General features: G+C 40.5%; 1 protein-coding gene and 1 pseudogene across 3 annotated transcripts in view; both read left to right on the top strand.

Moving 5' to 3' along the window:
- C4H5orf22 (chromosome 4 C5orf22 homolog) overlaps window positions 1-15,947 on the top strand; it is a 21,065-nt gene extending 5,118 nt beyond the window's left edge. For 2 of the 3 annotated variants that reach the window (XM_059694726.1, XM_059694728.1), the window contains 6 exons: window positions 2,740-3,169; window positions 5,172-5,234; window positions 5,668-5,789; window positions 7,511-7,577; window positions 10,064-10,203; window positions 13,854-15,947. In XM_059694726.1, the coding sequence (XP_059550709.1) occupies window positions 2,740-3,169; window positions 5,172-5,234; window positions 5,668-5,789; window positions 7,511-7,577; window positions 10,064-10,203; window positions 13,854-13,986 (955 nt within the window). In that variant the 3' untranslated portion in view covers window positions 13,987-15,947. The remainder of the gene's footprint in view (window positions 1-2,739; window positions 3,170-5,171; window positions 5,235-5,667; window positions 5,790-7,510; window positions 7,578-10,063; window positions 10,204-13,853) is intronic. The other variant, XM_059694727.1, reaches the window with a different exon arrangement.
- Window positions 14,679-27,554, top strand: LOC132233861 (Golgi phosphoprotein 3-like; annotated as a pseudogene).

Genomic DNA, 27,554 nt, shown 5'->3' with positions numbered 1-27,554 from the left:
ATCTCAACATATGTAGAGAGTCAGATTTAGCCTCAGCTCTTCCAAAAAGACCTCTCAAACACCAGGAACAGGTTTTCAAGTCTCTTGACCTTCTTCACACACCATCTATATTTTGTTACGGGTCAAGATTTTTGTTGTGTGTTTTTTCCAGTCCTCACCCGAGGATATGTTTGGTGGCTGTTTTTTTGTTGATTTTTAGAAAAAAATAGGAAGGGAGAGAGAGAAAGACAAACATTGATGTAAGAGAAAAACATCTATCAGTTGCCTTTCACGGGCCCCAACTGGGAATACCAGGATCGAACCTTCAACGTTTTGGTGTATGGGACGACACTCCATCTAACTGAGTCACCAGGCCAGGGTGCCAAGTTTGTTTTTGAATAACATGATCTTCATCATCTAGAATTTTAGCTCCATTGTTGACTAACTCCATTAAATCATTGAAGTACTTTTTAGATTTAAATATTTAATGATACATTTACTATTTTCTTCCAATATAACTATGATCTGCTGAATGGAGCAATTAGTAGTGAAAAAGCAGAATTATCTCAATTTTATCTTTTAATTTTTTTATTTTTGATTTCAGAGGAAGGGAGAGGGAGAGAGAGAAACATCAATGATGAGAGAGAATCATTGATCGGCTGCTGGCTGCATGCCCCCTACTAGGAATCGAGCCTGCAACCTGGGCATGTGCCCTTACCAGGAATAGAACGGTGACCTCCTGGTTCATAGGTCAATGCTGAACCACTGGGCTCCCTTTTTTTTTTTTTTATCTAATGGCTATAAAGTAGATTTGGTGTTTTAATTTTATTAACATGATCAGCTTTAGATAATCTAAATTAAATTACAGAATACTCTGTCAGTTTACATGTGCAACTATTTTTGTTATAAAGCTATATAATCAATGTTTTGTGTATCTTCTTAATTCTCTTGTGATGAGATGAATGTTTTAAGTAGTGGAACTATAACTTTCTATAACCTGGAGGATAGTGGGATTAAATGGTCATACATGGAAAATGAAATCTTTCTCACTGAAAATGATAGTTTTTACTTCTGACTTACCTTCGTGATACAACTCACTTTTGTTATATATTATTATCAATTACACAAATAACTTAATTTTGTATATATGAAATTGTATTTATTGAGGATATAATACTAAATAAATAGGGTTCCTCATATAATAAATATTATATATAATTCCAGCATATGTGAAAGAGTGGTAGGGTTTTTATCAATACTTCATTGAGTAGGCCTGCTTTAACCTATAACGGATTTCTGCAAAATCAAATAATTTTGAGCAATCTGAAATAGACATTTGAAACTCAGTGTAATAACAATATTAGGAAGATTTTGATTATCTCATGATCTTAATCCTACAAGTAAAAATTTATGAAAGAAATTCCCATACATGTAGGTATACAGTCTGAAATGTGTATGTTTGTACTGATACTAACAAAGTAAAATATCCATTATTAAAGTATTAAAGAAGAATACAAATTTAGGTTAAGCCTTTGTCTTTTAGGATGATACAATTTTTAATAAGCCTGGACATTAGCTTTATTGCATCATTAATCTTTTTTGGGACAATTATGTCTTTTTCAATTTAAGGCTGTTTATGTTGGAGTAGAGTGGGTGGGAGTAATTATTAACCATTATTTTAGTTGGATAGAGCCTGCATTCACTGTTCATAACACTTACCAAGGCATAATGTAGTTGGAAAGGTAAAATCATGCCAATGTGTCTAAAATCAGAAATCTGCAACTTGTGAAATATGTGCTGCATGTGTACAAGATTTTTTTAAGTTGCTGTTTATATTAAAACTAGAGGCCCAAAGCATGAAGATTCGTTTAAGAATGGGCCTTCCTTCCCCTGGCTGCCAGCACTGCCTTCGCTCCGGCCCGGAGCCGCCTTTCCGCCTTCCCACGCTGCCCAGAGGCCTGGAGCGGCTGGGGTGGTGCAGAACGCCTGTGTCATCGCCATGGCAATGACACAAGCATCCCAGCCACTCGGTGTCTGTGTATGCAAATTAACTCTCCGTCTTTATTGGGTTAATTTGCCCTCCATTTTGTTGGGTTAATTTGCATACTCACTCCTGATTGGCTGGTGGGCGTCACAAAGGTGCAGTCAATTTGCATATTTCTCTTTTATTAGTGTAGATATTATGATTATATCAAGTTAAACGAAGCTTTGAAATACATCAGAGGGAGCTTCTATTATAAGAATTATTTACAGATGTGTAATTTTTCTCTTAAGTGATTTTCTTTTTTGAGGAGGGGGAGATAGAGTTTCAACTGGTCTGAGAGAAAGCCAAGGCACCGGCTTGGACAGCATCATTTTCCTTTCTCAGATTAGTTTACTGCATTCAGTCCAGGGCCCAGATGGCAGTTCTGTCGTTTAGGTAACCCCAGTTCCTTCTATCTTTTTGCTCCATTATCTCTAGAATGTTGCCTTTGTCCTCATATTCCAAGTGGGCTTGCCACTTCCATGTCATATGCCAGTAGGTGGGGCGGGAGAGCAAGGCGAGAACTTAGTCAAATGTGACTGGGCAGTTGTGTGCCCAGTTAAAAACTTGGGGAATGCTATTTCTACAGAAGAATAGGAAGTGCAAATATTAAAGACAGCTCTCAGGTTTTGTCTAATATGTCCTTTCTTATAGATCTGCAATGCCATGGAAATGCTATATGAAATATCAGTTAATTTATCTATTCATCTTTAAAATAGTTTTTTCCTCTGATCCAGGGTAACAAGTACAGATCACTACTTCCTAAGTGATGGTCTTTATGTAACTGAAGACCAGCTAGAGAACCAAAAACCTTTACAATTGGATGTAATTATGGTAAAGCCATATAAACTCTGTAACAATCAAGAGGAAAACGATGCAGTGTCTTCTGCTAAGAAACCAAAGCTAGCACGGGAAGACACAGAACACACTGCCTCTACTAACTGTGCCTCTTGTTCAGAAGGATTGGAAAAGGACACAGGGACCCAGAGAAGGGTCCACACCAGCCTGGAGCCTTCATGTTCACGTTCTTCTGAGAGCCAGGAATGCCAGACTACAGTCAGCTCTGGAGAAATTCTGGAAATTTTGAAGAAAGGGGATGCATTTGTTTTAGATATTGACTTAGATTTTTTTTCAGTCAAGAATCCCTTCAAAGAAATGTTCACTCAGGTAAACATTTTTAAAATGTAGATCTTGAGAATTATATGGCATTTCTGTAGATCAGGGATCAGCAAACTTTCTGCAAACAGCCAGATAGTAATGACTGTATTGGGGTCATCATATGGCCTCTGTCACATATTCTTCCTTGTTGCTCTTTCAGAGCCTTTGTAATTATATATACCATCCATAACTTGAAGGCCGTACAAAAACAGACCCCTGCTCTAGATAGTATTTATTATTTTGCATCTATTACTAGTAATTGGGGTGATGTGTGCATGGATGGTTGAAAAACAAAAGTGATATAATAGAAGAAAGTGTGCACATTAAAGAATGTCAGTCTCTTACCCATTCCCATACCCTCAGATTCTTAGCTTGAAACAAATACAATGGCCAGTTTTTTATGGTATCTTCCCAGAGATGATTTATATATATGTATATACTAAGGGCCCGATGCACAAAGATTTGTGCAAGAATGAGCCTTCCTTCCCCTGGTTACCAGCACCGCCTTCGCTCCTGCCGAAGCCGCCTTTCTGCCTTCCCACGCTGCCCAGAAGCCCGGAGCAGCTGGGGCGGTGCAGAACACCTGCATCCTGCCCCCAGCCACTCGGCACCTGCAAATGCAAATTAACCTGCCATCTTTTTGGGGTTGATTTGCATAGTCACTCCTGATTGGCTAGTAGGCGCTGTGAAGGTATGGTCAATTTGCATCTTTTGTATTAATGTAGATATATATCCTATCTAATAATAGAGAAACATGGTAATTAACCATAACTTCGCTACCCTTCCCATTGGCTAATCAGCAAGATATGCAAATTAACTGCCAGCCAAGATGGCGGCTGGCAGCCAGGCAGCTGAAGCAAACAGGAGGCTTGCTTGCTCCAGTGATGGAGGAAGCCAAGGTTCCCCGCTGCCGCTGCCGGCCTCTGAGCTTGCACTCTAAGCAACTATGTTGCAATTATAGATGCTAAACAAACCCCAGAAACGTGCTTTCAGCCGTCAGAGCTGGAGCGAGCAGGACCGCAACAGTGTTAAAATTATAGAACCCAAACAAAAGCTAGATTCCTGCTTTCAGCAGCCAAGGTCTCAGAGCTGGAGCCGAGCCTCAGAGCTAAAGCCGGCTCTCAGCTCCAGTGACAGCCATAGAAGGTAAATAAATCCCAGAATAAAAAAAGAAAGAAAAAAAGGAGAGTTTGGGAGCTTCAGTCACCCACCAGCCTGAAAACGACCCTCAGCCCCTCACCCAGACTGGCCAGGCACCCCAGTGGGGACCCCCACTCTGAAGGGGGTGTGACCAGCTGCAAACAGCCATCGTCCCCTCATCCAGGCTGGTTCATAGGTCAATGCTCAACCACTGAGCCAGGCTGGCCGAGCCCAGAGATACTTTATGTCTATAAAACCCTGTGTGACAAATTTTTCAGGAAACAATAAGGTGCCTAATTACACATGTACTTGTTATAATTAATTTTTGAGTCCTGTGATCCTTAGGATACCTCAGCAGATCTTAAATGCAAATCACCAGACAATACCAGTATGCACTGATCTAAAATAGAATTATGTATTTGGGAAACAGATGAGTTCATGGTCCAAATGAGCATTCAAGGCTGCATTTTATGGGCATGTATATCTGCTTGCCTTTGTGTTCAGAAAGTTGTTCCAGATCTATTTTGGGGAGATTCAAATTAACTGTCTTTTTTCTAGGTTCAGTTTTTGATTTATAATGATGCTGCTGTACTTTACAATCCTTATTCTGTATACATATCAGAAGCCATTGTGATTTATCTAAATAATCATAGACCTCTACTTGTCATGCCCAGAAGGATAGAGTAAACTCTGAAGAAATTATAATATTTACAATGAAATCTGAATTGTACATTTTGCCTGATTTTCCCAGATAGATTTTTTTAATGATTATGTAGGATGTTCTTGTATCACAGCCATTTTTCACTTAAAGCATATCATTGAAAAAAATAATTTTTTTTCTAGTATATCGATTTTTTTGTGTTATTTTTAGGAGGAATACAAAATCTTACAAGAGCTCTACCAATTTAAAAAGCCTGGCACCAACCTGACAGAGGTATCCTCCATTTATTTCTTTGGGGCTTATCTATTTGTCACATATTTAATAATATCTTAACAGTTTATTAGAGGGCTCTCAACTGTCCAAAATCTTTGTGTGTGTGTTTAATGGGGAAGTTTATGATTTGTACTTGAAAATCATGTTTTAATTAAATGAATTGCGATTTTTTTTTTGTTTTACAATATAGGGTATTTTTTAAATTATTTATTTTTAAATTAAGTTTATTGGGGTGACATTGGTTAATAAAACCATACAAGTTTCAAGTGTACAACCCAATAAAACAGCATCCGCATAGTGCATTGTACACTCACCACCTAAAATCAAGTCTCTGTTCCCGTGTACCCCCCTTTGCCCACTTCCACTTCCCCCACCCTCCTTTACTTGTTTTTGAAAGAATAACTATAATCTCGGCTTTTCTGTGCATTTAAAGGAAGATTTGGTAGATTGTGTTGATACTCGAATTCACCAACTAGAAGATTTAGAAGCTACTTTTGCTGATTTGTGTGATTGTGATGATGAAGAAACTGTACAGAAATGGGCTTCAAACCCTGGGTAAGACCTTCAGGCATTTTTTTCTCCAACTCTACTATATTTCAGTCCTAGATAGATGGCTAGATTTACTAAATTCCTTTTAAAAATTAGTATTAAATTTCAACACAAATTTACTAGTTAGCATTTATTATTTTCTGTGTGTCCAGTATAATTCTAAGGTTTTCCTTGCATTATCTTATTTATTGCTTATAACAATCTTACAGCTTCATTATTATCATTTCTGTTTTATAGATGAGGAAACTAAGGCACAGAGGTTAAGTCATCCCAAATCACATAGCAAGTGGGTGTGCTTTTAGTCATTGTGCAGCAGCTGCCCCTATTATATACAAGATGTGGTGGGTTTCATGGAAGATTAAAGATGAGTAAGACAGTCCCTGTTCTAAGTAAAATTAAAAAAAGTTACTAGACTAGTAAATTATAATGTGAAAATGTGCCTCTTTTTAAGGATAGCCCAACTATGAGTAGAAGAGTTTGTTTTCAAGCTGCCCATAGCATCAAGGAGCAAGATTTGAGAGCTGAGATTGTCATTGGGTCATTTATTTGGCTAATTCTCTCAGTGTCAACCTGAAAATAGGGAGACAAAAGTTCTTTTAAAGTGATCATCTGTTTATTTGGGGGCAGAGTGAAGAATGCCTTTAGTATTAATACTAGTTTTAAAGAATAGTAAGTGACATAAATATTATAGCTACCGTTCTCTAAAATAATTCCTTAAGTTATATAAACTCACAAGACCAGGTAACTAAAATAAAACTGTCAGATACAAACTTTGTGTGCCCATGAGCATAGAAGACCAGAACCAGGTTATTTTTAAATTGATCTCCCACAAACAGACTATTCTCCACGTGTAAATGTGAGAAATCTGTCATAAGGTAGCAACAAAATATAGTTAGAATCATAGTAGTTCGAGCCACTAAGATTTGTTATGTAACAGTTATTGAAAACTAGAGGCCCGGTGCACAAACTCGTGCATGGGTGGGATCCCTCAGCCTGGCCTGCGATCAAGGCCTATGGGGTGGGGAGCAGCCAGCCAGCCGTGGGGAGGGACCCCAGGAGGTTGGCCAAGCAGGGGGGAGGGGCCGCGGGAGGCAGGCTGTGGGAGTGCACTGACCACCAGGGGGCAGCTACTGCGTTGAGCGTCTGCCCCCTGGTGGTCAGTGCGCGTCATAGTGACTGGTCGATCTGGTCGTTCAGTCGTAATGGTCACTTAGGCTTTTATATAGAGAGAGATAATTCAGCAGGTCTCTGGAAGAATAAGGAGGAAACTAGAAAAGCAGTTATCTCTGGGGAGAGGAATTATTTGGCTAAATGATGAGGGAGAGATACCTTCCTTTGCTGTGTATTACTTATGCATAATCACATCAGTAAATAGTAACCCGGCACTTTAACATCAGTTCAAGCTTTTTTCAACACTGTGTGCTAAAGGCACTTACTTTTCTTGCTGATCAAAGTGACTTCTAAAGTCACAGTAGAACTTGCATTTTTAAAGAAAAGGAAAAGAGCTCGGTTTCTCAAGTGCTAATTTTCAATCCTGAACACAATCTGTAAGCTTTTTAGGTAAGGAAACAGCAGGGAACATTTTTAAGATGACATTTGAACAGCGTTATCTTTCATTTCCCAAGAACCATAGTATTAGTGGTGAATTTTAAGGGTAATGTATCACTGGCTACTGTAATTTTGGTTGAGGTGATGTGATGTTTAATTGAGCTGTGGCTATTTTCCAGAATGGAATCACTAGTTCCACTTGTGCAGAGTTTGAAAAAACGGATGGATGTGCCAGACTATGAAATGGTAAATAATTTTATATTGAAGTAAAAAATTGGCCCTTTCCAAAGGCATTTCTGGGTAGAAAACTGTGTTTTTTGTTAAAGTAGGTCACTTTTATTTGTGTTCTTGGGAAGTGTGAATGAATATTTTTTAAGTGGTGAAAAAGAAATACATGCTTTTTAGAAGCTGGAACATTTTTAATTTTTCTAGGAATAACATATTTTTCCCAATTTTACCTATGAGGCAAAAGTGCTGTATTTTTGTGTCTGTGGGGTTTTGTTTTTGTTTCTGTCAGAGCTCTTCTTCCCAGAGAAAAGAAAGAATACAATTTTTTTTTTTTTTTTTACTCCTTTCCTCCTTTGTTTCCTGACTCTGTAAAATTTTCTGATTATAAAAACCAAACAGAAAGACGCAAGAAAGCGCTCTGGTGAATTGGTGCTGGCATCTTAACTGAATCAGCTGTACAACTGACTTTGTTTGCCAGCAGTGACTTGAATTCTGAGGCAAAAGAGAAACCTTTAATGATAATCTCTTTTATTTTGATATCATTCTGCAGTCTTTGAAGTATAAATTTTCCCAGCTGAAGTTCATGTGCCTTTTCTCTGATTTTGTGCCAGAGCTGAGACACACACACAGCCCCAGCCCCAGCCTTCAGTTCTTTTATTTCTGGTGCTGCTTAATATTTTATTTAATCATGGAATACAATCGAACCACCTAATTTGAACTGAAGTTTACATATTGGGTTAATGCTAACTTTATGAGAATAAAAAATACCAGCAAAAGAATATTTTGGTTAAATTGTGGCTAATCTAAGACTCATCTTTTTTTTGTACATTCAGTATTATTTTGTATTGGAATCAGGTGTACAGCATAGTGGTGAGACAATCATATACTTTACAAAGTGTTCGCCCAGTATTTCTAATACCCAGGTAGCACCATACATAGTCATCCTTCTTTTTAATGGCAGTTACTAAGAATGAAAGAGAAGCCCGACCAGCAAAGCTCAATGGTTAGAGCATCGGCTGTGTGCCGAAAGGTCACAGGTTCGATTTCTGGTCAAGGGCACATACCTGGATTGCTGATCCAACCCCAGCTCCTGGTCAGGGAACATGTGGGAAGCAACCAGTTGATGTGTGTCTATCACATCGATGTTTCTCTCTCTCTCCCTCCGCTCCCTTTCTTTCCCTCCTCCTCTCCCTCCCACTCCCTCTAAAAATCCATGGGAAAAATATTCTCACTCCTTGGATGAGGATTAGATAAAAAATAAAGAATGAAAGAGAAGACACTTAGGGTTTAAAAATGCTTGCGCTCATGTGATATTAATGCATGTGACTTCATGCAGACCTACTTTCATTGTTCCATTGCATCTGGGTTTTGTGATGGTTGGGAGGATTTTATACATTGTTGAGAGAAGGGATGTCATGGGCTCAGTCACAGATTATATAATCAAATATGGCATGCCTATAGCTGCAGGGTTAGGACACTGAGTGTTTTAATCAATTTAGTAGAAAAGATCATGCAGAGTGTCATTTTACTACATTGACGGATCATTGCCAGTTAAATCTTTGATGTTAATCCAATAAAATAGCAGATTAGTGTTTTGCCCATGCTTTGCACTCATGTACGCTAGGCAAAACTGTGACATATTTGAGATCCAGTTTTCCAGAACTTTAAAGCAGAAGCTGCAAAATGCCAGCTTGTGAGCCACTTCCAGCTTTCAGGCATATTGAGTTTGGTGCCAGTCGCTTATATTTTAAACGCATGTATAGATATCAGTAATATGTGCTTATACACAAAGGATACACAAGAAACTAGGAACAGTAGGTTAAATGAGATAGGAAGACTCTCCCTTATATCCTCCTAAAGCTTTGAATGTTGTACTAAGTGCATCTACTTGAAAAGAAAATAATACACTGGGAGAAAAGGTAAGGTGAGAATATTATGTATAGTTTTATATCAGCTTTTAGAATCTAGGTAAATGGATAATTTGCTAGAAAATGTGAATTGTCAGAAAGACTCACATAAATACAGAAACTGAATGAATCCATAATCATAAAATAAAGAGTAGCCGTAACCGGTTTGGCTCAGTGGATAGAGCGTCAGCCTGTGGACTGAAAGGTCCCAGGTTCGATTCTGGTCAAGGGCATGTACCTTGGTTGCGGGCACATCCCCAGAGAGGCAGCTGATTGATGTTTCTCTCATCGATGTTTCTAACTCTCTGTTCGTTTCCCTTCCTCTCTGTAAAAAATCAATAAAATATATTTTTGAAAAAAATAAAGAGTAGTTAAAGAACTATTTCTAGAAAAGGCATCAGGCTCAAATAAGAGTATAGGCCAGTTCTTACAAACTTGAGAGAATAAGTAACTTCTGTGGCACAGAAATTATTAAGGAAAAAAATCATCCCAGCTCATAAAAATATTAAAAGATTTGTCAGCAAGGCAGTTATGGATAAAGAATCTTCTAAAAACAATAAAGCCTTACAGTGTAATTTTTAATTGTCTTATTTTCAGGTTCATCAGGCTGGTCTAACCTGTGATTATTCAGAACTTCCTCACCATATCAGCACAGAACAAGAAATTGAGTGTCTTACTCAGTCTGTATTTTATTTACTGAAAAATTTACCAAAACCTACTCTTGTAACAATTGCAAGGTAAGTGATAGCCTGAATAAAGGCCCATTAAAAATGTTCATGTCCTGATCTTAAGAACTTGTGAAAATGTTGGCTTATAGTGGCAAAAGGACCTTACAGGTGTTGATTAACTCAAGGATCTTAAAATATGGTGATTATCCTGGATTATCTCAGTGGATGGAATGTAATCACGGGGATCCTTACAAGGAAGATAGGTTCAGAGTCAGAGAGATTGGAAGGTGCGAGGATGTTGGCTTTGAAGATGGAGATGGGGCCACGAGGTCAGGAATGACTGCAGGCAGCCTATAGAACAGTGGTTCTCAACCTTCTGGCCCTTTAAATACAGTTCCTCATGTTGTGACCCAACCATAAAATTATTTTCATTGCTACTTCATAACTGTAATGTTGCCACTGTTATGAATCGTAATGTAAATATCTGATATGCAGGATGGTCTTAGGCGACCCCTGTGAAAGGGTCCTTCGACCGCCAAAGGGGTCGCGACCCACAGGTTGAGAACCGCTGCTATAGAAGGTGGGAAGGCAAGGAAAGCCAAGAGAAGAAAAACGCAGTCCCGTGGCACCTTTATTTCAGGACTTCTGACCTCCAACAAAACTATAATAAATTTGTGTTCCTGTAAGCCTCTATGTTTGTGGCAAATTCTTATAGCGGGTGGCAACCTTTCTAGATGAATTAATACAAATCTCCCTATATGAATCTGCTGATTACTGATACAGTAATTCTTTAATCTATTTTTTTTACGTTCTCAGCTCAAATTTCAGATGTTGTATTTTCTCTTCCCTCTTAGTAATGGTTAGCAAAGAACATGTTATCTTGTCTTTGAAGTTGGTGTTTATTATTCAGATAAACACAGGAATTCCCATTTCTGTGTCCTACAGAGGAATATTTAGGTGCTGCCATGTTTTAGATTTATGCATACTAATGTGCTGAATAGTTACAATAAAAACTTTATTTTCTATGTTCATATTTGGGCTGGTTTTATAGAGAACTGTTAGATTAAAATAACTGCTTTAAATACTCAAATAATGTTTATGTTTTGTATGACAAGCATCTTATAACATCTTGTATGGCCCTACAACAAAATTCATAGGTAATCTAACTGCATAATTTTAAAGTATATGGATATTATACATAATATATAGATAATAGAATTGTCTTAGTCCATTCAGACTACAGTAGCAAAATATCATAGACCTGTTTCTTATATAAACAACAGAAATTTGTTTCTCACAGCCTAAAGGCTGGGAAGTTCAAGATGAAGACACCAGCAGGTTCAGAGTTGTGGTGAGGACCTAGGTCCTGGTTCATAGAAGCCATCCTCTCTCTCCCTATAACCTCACGTGGTGGAAGGGGCGAAGGAGCTCTCTGGGATCATGGTTGTAAAGGCACTAATCTCATTTATGAGATTCCTACCCTCATGACCTAATCACCTCCCAAAGGCTTACCTCCAGATATGATCACATTGGGAATTAGGTTCCAAATAATGAATTTCATGGGGGAGGGAGGGTACACAAAGACTTAGTCTTAGTCTATAGCAGTAACCTACTTATATACCTAATTTAAATATATGTTCATATATGTATATACACAGAAATATCATTGTAACATAAAGGAGAAGTGAAAGTCATTGATAAAAGTAATACATATTAAAACAGAGTCACTAAATGTAACAGTTACAAACGCAGACAGATACTCACATGTTGTATGAGCCAAATAACTTGAATGACGCTTCCATAAGTGACAGTCTTTCTAGTTAAAACAGTCTCTTGGTCCAATCTTCCTTCAATTAACAGAGTAATTAGTTTCATTTCTGAAAATTTTAGTGCATATTGAATCTGTTTTCAAAAATATTTTAGTTATATGATACATTCTAGGTTCAAACAATGAAAACCACGACCCGGTTTTGTACTCTGTGAGTGCTCTCTGGGCTTGGAAAGTACTGAGGACACAGAACGGTCATTCCTATTTATGTTGCAGGACTATCCTGCATATTGTAAGCATTCTTGCAGCTCTGTCCTCTTTCTCTGGCCCCTAATTATGATTTGACAATCAAAAATGTACCTATAGAATTCCCAGACTCCCTTTTGGTACTCCCATCAAGAACCATTCCAGCCCTGGCCAGTGTGCTCAGTGGTTAGAGCAGCTGTGGGCAAACTACGGCCCACGGGCCGGACCGGCCCGTTTGAAATGAATAAAACTAAAAAAAAAAAAAAAAAAGACCATACCCTTTTATGTAATGATGTTTACTTTGAATTTATATTAGTTCACACAAACACTCCATCCATGCTTTTGTTCCGGCCCTCCGGTCCAGTTTAAGAACCCATTGTGGCCCTCAAGTCAAAAAGTTTGCCCACCCCTGGGTTAGAGTGTCTGCACCAAAGTGTCCCGGGTTCTTTCCCGGTCAAGGGCAGTACCAGGATTGCAGGTTCCTTCCCCGGCCCCAGTCTGGGCAAATGTGGGAGGCAACCAATCGATGTATCTCTCTCATCAATGCTTCTTTCTCTCTCCCTTCTTCTCTCTCTAAAAATCAATTGGGGGGGGGGGGGGGGCGGGGCGGGGCGGGGATGGGAAGAACCGATCTAATAGTGTTAAAGAGGCCAGAAATTTTTTTAAAGCATTTAACAGCCCCTTATTTATCATAAATTAGTCTTTTGTATATGATACTTCTTCAAAGTAGGTCTTTATCCATATGTATATGTTGGACAGTATTTAATAATTTAAAATTGTTGTTTATCATTTACTATGTGTTATTTACATCAAGCCATAAAAATCACCTAGTCACCAGAGAATGGAATGAGTTTATCACAAGGTTATTTAGTAAGACTGTTACTTGTTCAGTTTTAAATACTTGTGATAGGGAGTAGGCTAGATAACTAATCCCATTTCTATCTATAAAAGTTTCTATACCGCTCTTCCCAATCCGTCCTTCTAAATGGCTTCCTCACCCAGGTCAGAACCAGGAGACACTGATCAAATCATTTCAGATCTTAGTCCAGCTCTCTTTGTCAATGACGTCATAACTGCCTGGCCATTCAAGTTGTCCTTGGTGATTCCGGAAAAACTCCCAAAATGTCAATTTCTGTCCCGTCCACTTGGCTCTTTTCCTCAATACTTACCACCTAGGAAATCAATCCCTACACCAGCACATTCCCACACTTCATGTTGGACGATCCTATACTCGTGTAGTTAACAGATTGTTTTTAGAAGCAGATCCTGCTATCGGTTGGAAAGCCTCTTCCCTCCTGAGTTCTAGCCCCAATGTACACATAGAAGAAGGGGACGGGTGCCAGTCACTACAATAATGAGCCCCGGGTTCCCAGCAACATCTCCCTCTCAGGGCAACAGCCGGCCAGTGAGGAAGCTCCGGGCCTTTGAAGATGGGCCCTGTGCATGTTAATCTTTCTCAGTTTCAGGCTCCTTTCAAGGGAAGGTAAACGTACCTGTTTCTTGGTGTGGCTGAGAAGATGAAAGAACATAGTTGTGTCATGTACCTGGCATGAATAAACATTTAGTAGCTTTCAACTGCTATTCCAAAATTTAGCATACTTCCTATTTTATAGTGATATCAACACATACAGGCTTTTCCTCACTGCACAGTGATCTCATCCTGTTTGTGTGGTTGAGGTTTTTTTCTTTCTCTTTTTGGTTCCAGGTCAAGTCTGGATGATTACTGTCCTTCTGAGCAAGTGGACGCCATTCAGGAAAAAGTCCTCAGTGTGCTCCGCTCCCTCTATGGGACTCTAGACCTCCACCTGGTGTACTCAGCAGAGTCCTCTCCACCTTGAAACAGCAAAACACTGGACTCCTATTACATTGCGATGTAGTAGCAGGTTTTCATTAACTTATTTGTAAATGAGTCTTCCAGAAAACACTTTGTTTTTATATTAACTTTGACTTAAAATCCTTCAGGTATTGTCAGTTGTTAAATGATGGCAGTTTTGTTGGCAGCAAGACTACCCCTGTTGCTTACCTTTCTTCCTTTCTGTGATTGTCCTCACTTTTGTGAGGGTGTTTTGTTTTTCCTCTTTTCCCTTTTTTCCTGTAAGTCAGTTAGACTGTATGAGATTCATTAATTCATTGATTTATTCACTCAACTAGCTGACATTTATTGAGACATGTGCCAGACATAATTCCGTGCTGGGTATATGGTAATGAACAGAACAGACAAGGCCCTGCCCTTTTGAGGGACAGCTAAGAAACAAATCATGGAAGGACAGCCACAAACATGGCCTTATAGGAAAGTAATATTCTCAAAAGCTACTACCAAAATAATAACAACAACAATAAAACAAACTTGCCAGTTCATGAAAATTTTACAGGAAGTCTACCTCTCTATGAGTGTTTGCTCTGTAGCCCAGCTCTTGCTAAAAATGCTCTCAGCATTGTTGGTTGAGGAAGTCTATTTCAGTAAACTCAACTGAACAAAAATTAACTCTAGTTTGCTAATCAGAAAAGTCATTCTGTAGTTTTGGCCTCCATGAAGGTAAGTCTGAGCATTGATTGTCATTATAGTTCCTAAGTGCCACTTTATTGGCAGTCTGGGTAGATACTTTTTTCAAATAAACCAGCTCTTGCCCTAACCAGTTTGGCTCAGCGGATAGAGCGTCGGCCTGCAGACTCAAGGGTCCCAGGTTCGATTCTGGTCAAGGGCATGTACCTTGGTTGTGGGCACATCCCCGGTGGGGAGTGTGCAGGAGGCAGCTGATCAATGTTTCTAACTCTCTATCCCTCTCCCTTCCTCTCTGTAAAAAAAAATCAATAAAATATATTTTAAAAATAAATAAATAAATAAACCAGCTCTTTATGTAAATAATAGGGAAAAAATTTAAGTCCTTACTTCTGGCCTACCATAAATGCTGCCTTCCACCAGCCTCCCATGAGTAAGAGTAAGAGAGCCTATCTGACTCGCTCTTACAGCTTTTCATTTACTTAATTGGCCAAAGTCTCCCCTTTAGTATCCCTCATGTTCAGTAATCATTTTTACCTACTTGATTTTTTTTCTTTAAAAGGTAGGATGACATTTATAGAAGAAAAAAAACCATTATTCCTCAATCCTAACACAGTAGTTGTCTTCATTTTTGCATGTAACTTTCAGGCCTTATGTACCTGTTGAGTTGCATGTCACTAAAATTATAGTGTTAACCTAACTTAATGGCTGGTAGCCACAGTCACATTACCATTACCACTCACTAGATGGCACCAGATCCCATTTTTCCAGTGATTCTGGTTTTCTTGTCACCAAGTTGATTTTCCAAGCCTGATAGTGTGAATGTTTATTTCTGTTGTGAAAAGCAAAGCAAACTGATTTAACTTTCTATTTTGGTAAAACATTATGTGCCAAAAAGTTTTATTTCTCTGTAAGATCAGAATTGTAAAATAGTGCTATTTATTTTAAAATTTTTATTAGAGTTCTGTAAACAGATGTTACTTTTATGAGTAAATTAATTTTGTGTGCTAAAAGAAATAAACAGGTGTGTACTGAGGTTTTGAAATTTTAAACCAAACTGTAGTATTAATTAATTATTTATAATTTCTGTGTGTTCATAGCATTGATCTTATGGGTCTGGGTTAGCTAGTAGTCATTTATTATAATTCCCATGAACTGATGTGATTCATCATTGTTTTAACTCAGGCAGAACAAGAGAGTATCAATTTCCTTCTAGGGACACTTGGATTGTTTAGTTCTCATGCTCTGTAATTCTTTTAGAAGAATAAAATTCAGTCCCTATTTGTTGACTAAAACCAACTCAGCAAATTATGTCTTTGCTTATTTCAAATAGGGAAATATTTAATTTATCAAGACATCCTTCATATGTATTCTAAGTACCAATGAGGAACATCACAGTACAATGTTTGGATTAGGCACGAATATCATTGAAGCATGGGCTTTTGAGCGGCTTCTTTAAAAAGTGACTTAAATGTAAGCATAGGCCATAGCTTTGATATCTTACGGTGTTCTAGATCCTCAAGGAGCTCATGGTCAAAGTCCTTAATTCTTTATATGATACTAGAGGCCCGGCGCACGAAAGTCGTGCACAGGTACAGTTCCTAGGCCTGGCCTGCGATCAGGGCCATCTTCCCCGGCTGCCTACAGCCGGCCCTGCCCCCTGCCACCACCCACCCCCAGTTCCCTGTTCATCATCAGGCGATTGGAGCCTGCAGGCCGGGGAAAGGGACCAGGAGGTGGTCAGTGTGCCTCATAGTGACTGGTCATTCTGCCGTTAGGGTCAATTTGCATATTACCCTTTTATTATATAGGATTATCTCTGAATACTGGTTTTATTTTAGCAGTTGTGGTCCTAGATTGCTGGCAACATACTCATCGTACTGCCAACAGTTTATAGTCAGTGGGGCATGTTTGTTAGTACAAGATTGCCTCATTTTTCTGTGGGACATCATCATTGGCCTGCGGGGCCCTGCCTGGCCATCCTGAGCCGCAGCGCTCTTGTAGCGCTTCTGAACTAACAGGTCCTGGCTGCTCTTGGCTCATTGCTGCCAGCTGCGCTCCCAGGACTCCAAACACCAGGGCCATTCTCTCTTTACTCCCATCTGAGTTCAACAAATGAAGTTGTGACTAAGGTTTCTGTGACCCTCGATTCTTAGGAGAGAGTTCCCTGGACAGTGAATATTCTGGCCACTCGCTGGAAGGTTGCCTCTTACCATCACAAATTAGGGAGCTGGCATTTTGAACATCAGTATGTCATACATTTGGCTCCTGTGATTCAGAAGCAGGAACCCACTGCAGAGGGGCGGCAGGCCTGAGGCTGCCCGGTTTCACTTCCTTCGAAGACCTTCCTTGTTGAGTCCTCAGCCCATCACCAGTGACAACTCCCATGTCTCTGACTTCAAAACGCTCTTCCACAGCCAGCAGATCCCTGAAGCTATCAGCTGTGAGCCATCAGCACTGCTCAGAAGCCTTGGTGCCTCAGTTACTATGAGTCTCGCCAAGATTGAGACAGGTACGTGTCATGACTAAATAGAGTAGAGCTCAGTGGTAAGTGTGCGCTTCAGGGGGCTGCCGCCTGGCCCCAGTGTCCCCTTCTCTATGCCCAGCTCCCTTTTATTATAATGAGAGAATGTAACTCATCAGGGTATTGTGAGGAACAACATACATAAAGCCCTTACACAAGAACCATTCAGTAAACGGGCTGTCATTTCCAAACTCGGCCCTAATTAGAATATCCTATGGTGGCTATTTCAGGTCTCAGCTGCTCTCCTCATGCCTCGCCTAAATACTGATTTTTATTAACTCCCCATTAGCTTCCATTTATTTCTGTTAATAATGGAATTTCAGTTGCTTTATTCAAAGAGGGCAGGTCCTTGCCCATAAGGAAAGAAGTAGCAGGGCTTTAAGCAGAGTTGCCATGATTTAAAATTTTTGCCTTGGAATTGGTGTAAGTGCCCATTTATTCACCATTTTGAAACTTGCACTCGTGTGCAATCAGGAGTTAGGGAAATCCAAGCCCACCCCAACCTGTTTTCTTCTTCTTATACTTTCCTTCTGCCTGCCTTTCAATAAACCTAGGGTTTCTGCTGTAAACTTCTGATGTGGATAATGTTTGGAAGTTGCCACCCCCAGAACCTATAACTCACATTCATAGAACTAGGGTTATCCTTATTGTTGACATGGCTGATTTACAGGTGGCCTCGAGCAAAGAAGTCCCTCGTGAATCGGCCAGAGCATGGCAGGGAGGTGGGGGGAGAATGGGCATCTCTAGCCAGTTCACGGTGATGTCCAAACCCCTCCCAAGCGTTTCCTTCCTCTGGGCCTCGGGCTTACCACAGAGCGGCCCCTGCTTGTTCAGGGTTCAGGAAAGTGGGGTCATTCCAGAAAGTGGGAGTGTCCTGTCAGCTTGGCCTAATAAGGGTATGTAGCAGCCCTTCAGACATGACCCTGATCACTCCAGGAGGGAGGCAGGGACGAGGTCAGGCCTGGAGCTAGGCTTGGATGCCGGCTTTTGGACAGAGCTACCCTGAGATCTGCCTGTATAGCAGCACCACCCCTGCCTGCAGCATCACCCCACCTGGAGCAGGCAAAGGCAGGAGTGGGCCCGTCACCACAAAGTGGCACTGGGGGTATTGGTGGCTTTGAAATCAGACCACAAATACTCCCTTGGCCAGTTACAAGTGTTGTGAAGGTGGGCAACTAACTTGTCAGAGTCCCTTGTCTCAGAGGTGGTTCGAGGCCCTGTGTTCCTCGTCTGTACTGTGCCCCAGCATTGCCCATTATGTTTACATCTCCCCAGTGGAACATGAGCCCAACAAGGGCATCGTACATCTTCGTAGCCCTGGCCTCTGGCAGTTTCTGTCTATCATAGGGCCTCAAAAAATGTTTAATGAACAAATAATGAGTACAGGAAATAGTGTCATTTGGGGCTTGGCAGTAAAAAACCTTATCATGTGCCCTACCTTATACATCCTCTCGTGAGCATGCTATCTTTGAGATCAAATTGAACAAATAACAAACAGGCATTACACAATAACAGTTACCAAGGATTGGGTGTTACGTACATGAGTCCAAAAGAGTGTAATACCTGTAATCGAATGGTTGTGCCCATCGAGTAAGTCATAAAAGAAAGGCCATCGTGTCCGTTTCCCACATTTTGTCATCTGTTCTCCCAGGGAAAACCTGTAAGAACCGTGTTCCACAATGCTTATGTCTGTGTGACTTTAGAACATAGGTAGTTCGATTTCCTGCCTAAAAGTCACATCTAGCATTTGACCTTATTGCCAAAAACTGTGGATATGAACTTTTGGTCCCTTAAAAGTAATGCTCTTAGGTCAGTGGTCGGCAAACTCATTAGTCAACAGAGCCAAATATCAACAGTACAACGATTGAAATTTCTTTTGCGAGCCAAATTTTTTAAATTTAAACTATATAGGTAGGTACATTGTTATTAACTTAATTAGGATACTCCTAAGGCTTAGGAAGAGCCACACTCAAGGGGCCAAAGAGCTGCATGTGGCTCGCGAGCCGCAGTTTGCCGACCACGGTCTTAGGTTATAGCTTTGCTGACTGTTGGAAGAGCAACACTTTCTCACTGATTTCCCTGCCATGTGGAAGCGCCTTCCATCACAGCCCCGGCCTTGCTCTCCCTTTCATCCACCCCTCCCTAGGCGAGGAGGAGTGAGAGGAGAACTGCAGGATGCGTCCTATGGGAGAGGCTTACAGTTGTCCAGCGGTGCCAGCAGATGGCAGAGTCTGTCTCTGGGGTGCAGTGTTAGAAGCCAGTGGTTGCCACAGACTTAAGCCACGTTCTCTTAATACCAGTTTTATCGGTAATAACATTTTTTCTCCATCTGCCCGAATGCCTGTGCCTATTTTTAGGATGTTTAGGAATTTAGTGGAGAACGGTGATGTCCCCTGGGCTTCTTCACACCCAGCATGACAGTGCTCGCATGGCAAGTCCATGAACACGGGGGCTCTTTGGAATTCCACTCAAGAAGGAGGACATTCTGTGACCATCCTGGACAGAGCCACACATACCTTCTCATTATACAGTCTGTTCTGCTATGAGGTAGACGTGTTAAAACATCGTTGAAGACTTATTTTTCTTGTGTCTTTCTTGAATGTCAGACTGGTGGTTTACTTTTAATTGACACAGCATCCTGGTAGACGTCCTATACAAGCAACAACCAGTTACAAAATACTAGTATAATAAACCTTATAATAGCATAACTTTGCCCCCAAAAGATACCTGTAAATAAATAAAAAATCACCACCTATTCTTTAAAGGAAACATTACCAAGTTATTGAAGAGTATACATGAAGCTATAACCGGTTTGGCTCAGTGGATAGAGCATCAGCCTGTGGACTGAAAGGTCCCAGGTTCGATTCCGGTCAAGGGCATGTACCTTGGTTGCAGGCACATCCCCAGTGCGGGGAGGGCAGGAGGCAGCTGGTCGATGTTTCTCTCTCATCGATGTTTCTGACTCTCTATCCCTCTCCCTTCCTCTCTGTAAAAAATCAGTAAAATATATTTTTAAAAAATCTTTTAAAAAAAAAGAATATACATGAAGGGGAAAGGGATGTGTTTATATAAGAAAATTCATTGTTAGAAAGATGTCAACCCTTCCTATATCAAACTACATATAATGCAATTTCAATAAACATACCAATGAGATTTCACTTTAACTTGTGACACTGGTTCTAAAGTTCATATGGGAAAATAACTATGCAAGAGAAAACATTAAAAAAATGTCAAGTAAAACTTAAGGTATTAGTTATACTATGTACCAAAATACATTATAAAACTATTATATTAGTTAAAATAGTGCATTAGTAGCATGAGAGCAGGCAAATAGGTAAATAGAACATAATAGTGTCCAGAAATGGACCTAGGTCAGTTAGAGTAAGGATATCTGGTTTAAGAAGGAAAACTAGAAAACTACTGGCTTAAAGTGAAAGATGACCTCATTTTCATAACGTCCAACAAAACATATTTCTGCTCATCAGGCTCTCGGAGCCAGGATGCTGGGGTCAGGCTCCTTGCATCTTCAGCTCCGCCATCCTCAGTGTGTGTCTTCCCAAGTCTTTCTGGAGGACATCTCCACTCCACCTACCACAAGGCCGGGGGGGGGGGGGGGTGTCACATGCAGAGGCTGTTATGGGCCCCGCCCATCACTCCTAATGCAGCAGAAGCCAGGAACTTGCCCTGGTGTGTGTGTGTGTCTAGAAAGAAGAGGGAACAGATTTGGTAAATACCTAGCATTTTCTCCCACAAGACCCAAATTCTTACTGGAATTGAATATATAATCAGGGTGGCATTTTATATTAATGGGGAGAGATGAATTACACAATAAATGATGCTGAAGAACTCAAAAAAATGAAGTTGGATTCCCAATCGACTCCTTACAACAAAATAAATTACAATGGAATCAGAGGTAAGTGAAAAGAACAAAACTTTTAGAAAACACAGGAGAAAAGGGGGGGCCTTTTGATAAATAAGCATGCCTGCCTGCGAGAGTCAAAGAACATGGAGGGAAAGGGCACTGTTTTCAGTACTCTGTCTGTTGCATTTAGTCCTGCTAATGGGCTTGCATCTCGCTGCTCTACTTGGCACAAAATAGCACGTGCTGGGAAATGTTGCAGATGAATCAAGATAGTTTCCATGGCAGACTGACCTCATTTCCCTGCTTTCCAATCTCATGCTAGCTAATCCACCTTGAAGAATTATAGCAGAATAGAGGAAAATTGTAACACATTATCGCCAAGACATCAGCTGCAACTGACTGATTGCTATTTATTAAAATGCTCTGTAAGGAGGTTGTGTTGGAGGCACTTGTCTGTTTTGATGAAGCTTTCCTCAAGCTGGACAAAAGCCTTACACGGGCCCTGGGAAGACTTGCAGCAGAACTGGCCAGTCCTTCTCACAGCTTGTATATTTTGCATATTATTAAGCAACATTTGGGCTTCATGAACTTGAAATCATTTTAAGATTCCTTTAACAATATTTTTATATGTAGTTTGGAGTTTTTAGGCTAAGATTAGTAAAGCAAGAGAAGATTCACTGGGAGGATGTTTAAACAGTTTATTTCACAGACATTAGCAAAAGAGATTTTTTGTTTTCTGACCATCAATTCCAAGATACAAATAAGGTCAGAGAAACAGTTTAATGTCTTTACCATTTGATTGAAACATTAAAAAGTATCATATTTGCCTCCAGGGAAAAAAACACTAATAGACTCTATGGTAGGCAGAATGCCCCTTCTCAAAGATGTCCTCATCCTCATCCCCCAAACCTGTGCCTATGTTAGTTCACAGCAAGCGAGAATTAAGGTTACAGCTGGAATTGAGTTTGCTAGTCACCTGAGGCTGGGGCGGGGACAGGAGCCTCGATTATCCAGGTGGACCCTATAGAATCATGTGGGTCCTTGTAAGTGCAAGCGAGGAGGCAGCGCCAGGGGGATTCGTCTGAGAACACTCGCTGGCCTTTGCTGGTCTGAAGATGGGAAGAGACCGCCCGCTCAGGAATTCAGGAGCCTGGGGAAGGTGTGGAAGGTAAGAAAACATTCTTCTCCCGGGCCTTAAAGGAACACAGCCCTGCCCACACCTTCATTTTACCTTATTGAGACCCACTCCTAACTTAGAACCTCCAGGATTATAAAATAATAAATCTGTGTTGTTTGTGAGTCACTGAATTTGTAGTAATTTGTTGCAACCTCAGTAGAAAACTCGTACAGAATCTTTAATGTTAAAGCATGTAATTAAGTATTTTTGGGCACAAGGTGGCAGTAGACTATCAGATTTATCACACACACACCAAAAAAAAAAAGCCCCTTCAATTTTACGATACTAAAGGCAATGATAGAATTTTTAAAAAATATATTTTATTGCCAAAACCGGTTTGGCTCAGTGGATAGAGCGTCAGCCTGCGGACTGAGAGGTCCCGGGCTCGATTCCGGTCAAGGGCATGTACCTGGGTTGCGGGCACATCCCCAGTGGGGAGTGTGCGGGAGGCAGCTGATCAATGTTTCTCTCTCATCGATGTTTCTAACTCTCTATCCTCCCTTCCTCTCTGTAAAGAATCAATAAAACATATTTTAAGAAATAAAAATAAAAATAAATGTCACAAGTATAGAATGTTCTTTGTTCCCAGTGCCTACAACACTGACAGTTGCCCATAGCAGGCACCCAATAACTGTTCAATGATCCAACATCTCATGTCCAATTTGCATATATAAATTGTCTTTTCTAACATTAACCTGAATAACCTGGAACTTGAAGGAAATCCTTTTGTCCAAGAGTTTTAAATTTAGCACTATTCATAGAGCACTCATTTATTTGAATGTGCTTACAATGCATTCCTCTTTGTTCTAGAAACGGAAACAGCCGTTCCTTGTTCTATACGCCCTCCCTGCCCTCCACCAGGTGAGTCCAGTTCTAAGGCAGAACGGCCTTGGGAGGCAGGGTTTTAGGTAACCTGCTTATCTCTCTGTACCTGCCCCTGGTCTTGGGTGCTTGGCACCGGCTGCTCCCTCCGCCCTGGGGCATTAGGCCCTCTTCCTGGGCTTGTCCGACTCTCCAAGTCCAAGTGAGGGAGCGTCCCTTTTGGAGAGTTCTTCCAGTGTACTCCGTCCGCAGACACCTGCAAATTCTGATTCTTCTCTGCTCTTGTGGTGCTGTGTTCTCTCCCTTTCCACATTGTTTTATTCTTGCTTGTCTAATTTTTCTGTAGAAAAATATTGTCGGGCTCATTTTTGCGGGACTTTTTTCTTGTATCTCAACAACCATCCAATACTGGGAACAGCGTAAGTGCTGCTGGAGGCAGGAAGCGCCCCGTTGTTGGGCTCAGACGGCAGGTGGATAATATAACTGATTTCTTAATGTTTACGTATGGCTGTGTGCACATGCTTAACCCAGAAGCAAGAAGTAATCAGGATTACATTTGTCATCTGGGTATAATTTCCTTTTATAAACTCTTAGGAGAGTAAATATAATGAGGCCTAAAATCAATGCTGTCTGCTTTCTTTTAAAAAGATAAGGAATTTGAATGTAAATTGTAATGTTTTTCTTCAAAGAGGACTGATTTGCCACTTTTTAATTTGATAAAGCTCTTTAGACTTCAAATATGGACTCGGGCTTTAACTATTAATAAACCTCAGAAAGCAGAAATCAAATCCTCAACCTTTCATGAATTAATTTCTCACAACTTTAAAACTCCAATTATACAAAGCAAATCATAAAGAGCAAAAAGGCTTTTCCAACTCAGGTCTCCTTCTGGTATTAATTCATATGATTAAATGAAATGGTATGTATATTAAATTGAGTATTAATACTAGAAAGTTTCTTATTTTTTACCATATCAACTATATATTTCTGCATTCAATAACTGACTACAATTATTATTTTAGCCAACTTTTATTTATATCAAAGTGCTATCGTTGAATAGCATAAATCATCAAATATTGCTAAAAGTAATTTTTACAAAACAGCAGCCCCTTCTGTTCACCTTCCTACCCCCATTACCCACCAAGCAACCAACTTCAATTTTATTAGCTATTTTCTCAGATTTTACTTTCTTATTCCTAAATAATATACACTGAGTGGCCAGATTATTATGACCGGCCAGATTATTATGACCACCCCATCAGTACAATGAAGTGAATTAGTTATGCAAATAATAATAATAAAACCTTGAGAGTATTTGCTTAGGAAGTTTTCAATATTCAGTATTTTTGGAAGTGTCAATGAAGTGTCAATGACTCTTTCTATTTTTCTTCTCCCTTCATAGTTTGAGTTTCTTAAAAAAAAAAAAAAAAGGCTTATTGGGAGCTTATTTTATATGCCATACAATTCACACATTTTAGTGTCTAATTCACTGATGCTTAGTATATTTATGGAGTCATGTCACCATTCCTGCAATTCAGTTTTAGAATATTTTCATCACCCCAAAAAGATCTCTTGGGCAAATTTGTAGGTCATCTCCACTCCCAACCCTAGTCCCAATCTGGTTGACAAAACCAGTGAGCCATGTGGCCGGGCTGATCTGCTTTTTATCGCTACACATTTGCCTGCCTAGACATTTCATATAAATAGGATTGTACAGTATATGTTCTTCTGTGTCTGCTTTCTTTCACTTCCCGTGATGTTTTTGAAAGTCATCCTATTGCACAAGTCAGGAGTTAATTTTTTTTTAATTATTGAAGAGGATTTCATTGTGGCTATTTTGCTTCGTCATTCAACAGTTGACTAGACATTTGGGCTGTTTACACTTCAGAGAAATTATAAACATATTTTTATTTTTTGAGGTATATTTTTATTGATTTCAGAGAGGAAGGGAGAGGAAGGGAGAGAAATAGAAACATCAATGATGAGAGAATCATTGATCAGCTGCCTCCTGCATGCCCCCTATTGGGGATCAAGCCCGCAATCCAGGCATGTGCCCTTGACTGGAATCGAAGCCGGGACCCTTCAGTCCACAGGTTGACGCTCTATCCACGGAGCAAAACCGGCCAGGGAACATATTTTCATTTTAATATTTTATTTTGAACTCTGTGTTTCACATTAGAAGGTTTTCCCCAAATGTATGGCACTCTGGCAGTCCGCTCATGTTTAGAAAGCAAAGCCAAACAAGTTATTTGGAAGCTGTATGTATTTGGTGGGAGGTGGTGAAGTGGGGGCTTGATTGCCATTCTCTGGGGAAATCCTCACATTGGTGTTGTGCATCCTTGTCTCTTGGGCTGGTGGAATTTTCCATAGAAGGCTCTTCAGTGTTTTCTCCGGGGGCGGGGTGGGGGGGGCATAATCCTAGCTTCCAGTGTCCCCGGGGTGGAGAGGAAGGAGAAGGCTAAGATGTCACAACTTTTAGGACGTTAACTTTTACTTGATCCCCATTTCCAGTGAGAGATCCTGGCCTCCGTCAGCTGTGCCTGTGTCCCTGAAATGAGAGACCCTCTGTCTCATTCTCTTCTACTGGGGTGGCTGCACAGAGCACAGGAAGGGATCTGGAGATCTTTTCACATAGACTCTCAAACAATCTATTTTTAGCCCTACCATCCCCTGCTCCTCCTCCCCCATTCGCATGGCTACCTGGTGCCAATTTCCGAGCCTTTGGAGTTCTGCGGTGTAAAGTGGGTTACCCCTCTGCTCTGCCCACTGCCACTTTGGAATTAGCTTTCTTGGACCCACTAATCTATCTACTACTATTCCTACTACATTGCAGCATCCAACATTTTACTGCCATTGTTTTCTTTCCTGGTCTCATTATGGATTTGTGCTTCTGCACAAATCCTTTTATTCTCAATTTCACAGCATTTTCATCAAGAACAGAGTATTTATTCAACCAGCCATCTTTAATGAGAATCTCGATTTCATTCTTAATGAGAAAGGAAGCTTTCAGTTCCAAATAAGTTATGTGAATACCTCACTCTCAAGGAATTGCATCATAACTCACCACCCTTGAAACGTGTGACTTCCTTCCCAGAGTACAGAACGGAAGGTGTGGGGAGGAAGAGCTTAGCAGTGACACACCTCAGGCAGGAGGTTAAGGGCAACATCAGCAGTGATGAATCATGGATAGACCCTTCGCGGTCTGCTCCCAAACATGTATAACCTCAGCCTAATCATGAGAAAAACATAAGACAAATCCCAACTGAGGAACAACCTGCGAGGTACCTGGCTGGTACTTCTCAAAACTGTCAAAGTCATCAGAAAAGAGGAGGGTCTGGAGAACCATCACAGCCAGGAGGGACCTGAAGAGACAAGATGAATAAAGATAATACGGTGGTGTGGGTGAGGCCCGGGAACAGAAAAAGAACCTCAGGCAACACACTAAGGAAACCTGAATAATGTGTGGACTTCCGTTAGCAGTAATGTATCAGTATAGTTCACTGGGAGCTCTGCTATCTTTGCAACTCTTCTGTAAATCTAAAATTATTCTTTGAAAACGTTCATTAGACAATAAAAATAAATAAGCCCTGCTTGTTTCTCCTTTGGCTTTTTATCGACACCTTTATGTCAATAGAAATGTGCCAGAAATGATCATTTTACAATTTGGCTCATTTCTACCTCATACAAAAACTATCACAGTCTGTTCCAATTTACGTACTAGAGTATTCATTCTCTTTTCCAAATATGTACTGAACAAGTACTGTGTTCCAGGATACTACCTGGTGCCAGAACTACAGAGAATAATAAAATAGAACTCCTGTCCCACTAGCGGTTCAGTCTAGTGGGAACACGGGCCACCGTAGAGCACTTCTTGTTTTCCACTTGGCTAGAGACACACCAGCTATGACGAACACATTGTGTGCTATTCATATTTTGGATACAAAGAAGATAGCAGCTGAAATTCTTCTCGAACTTTTCAAAGCTTTTGTTTAGGTGAGACATGGAGTCCCCTAGACTCACAGTACCAGTTATGAAACATACAAGAATGACTAAAAACCTGGTAGAAAAGGGCGTACTGACAACAGAGAAACAGAACTTCCTACTTTTTGACATGACCACACATCCCCTCACCAACAACAACATTAAGCAGCGCCTCATCAGGAAGGTACAGGAAGCTGTTCTTGACAAATGGGTGAATGACCCTCACCGCATGGACAAGCGCCTGCTGGCCCTCATTTACCTCGCCCACGCCTCGGATGTTCTGGAGAATGCCTTTGCTCCCCTGCTGGATGAGCAGTATGATTTAGCCCCCAAGAGAGTGCGGCAGCTCCTCGACTTGGATCCTGAGGTGGAATGTGTGAAGGCCAACGCCAACGAGGTTCTGTGGGCGGTGGTGGCGGCCTTCACCAAGTAACTGCCCAGGGGGAAGCCTCCTCCTCCCTCTCAAGTAAACCAGTAGTTTTTCTGCTATTGACTTCTGGTTTTCTGCAATTTATACTTTCCCACACTAGAACTGGCTTT

The sequence above is a fragment of the Myotis daubentonii genome, chromosome 4 (genome assembly GCF_963259705.1).
Source record: "Myotis daubentonii chromosome 4, mMyoDau2.1, whole genome shotgun sequence".
Classification (NCBI taxonomy): Eukaryota; Metazoa; Chordata; class Mammalia; order Chiroptera; family Vespertilionidae; genus Myotis; species Myotis daubentonii.
Note: the sequence above shows the minus strand (reverse complement) of the source record. Positions and strands in the feature narration are given on the sequence as shown.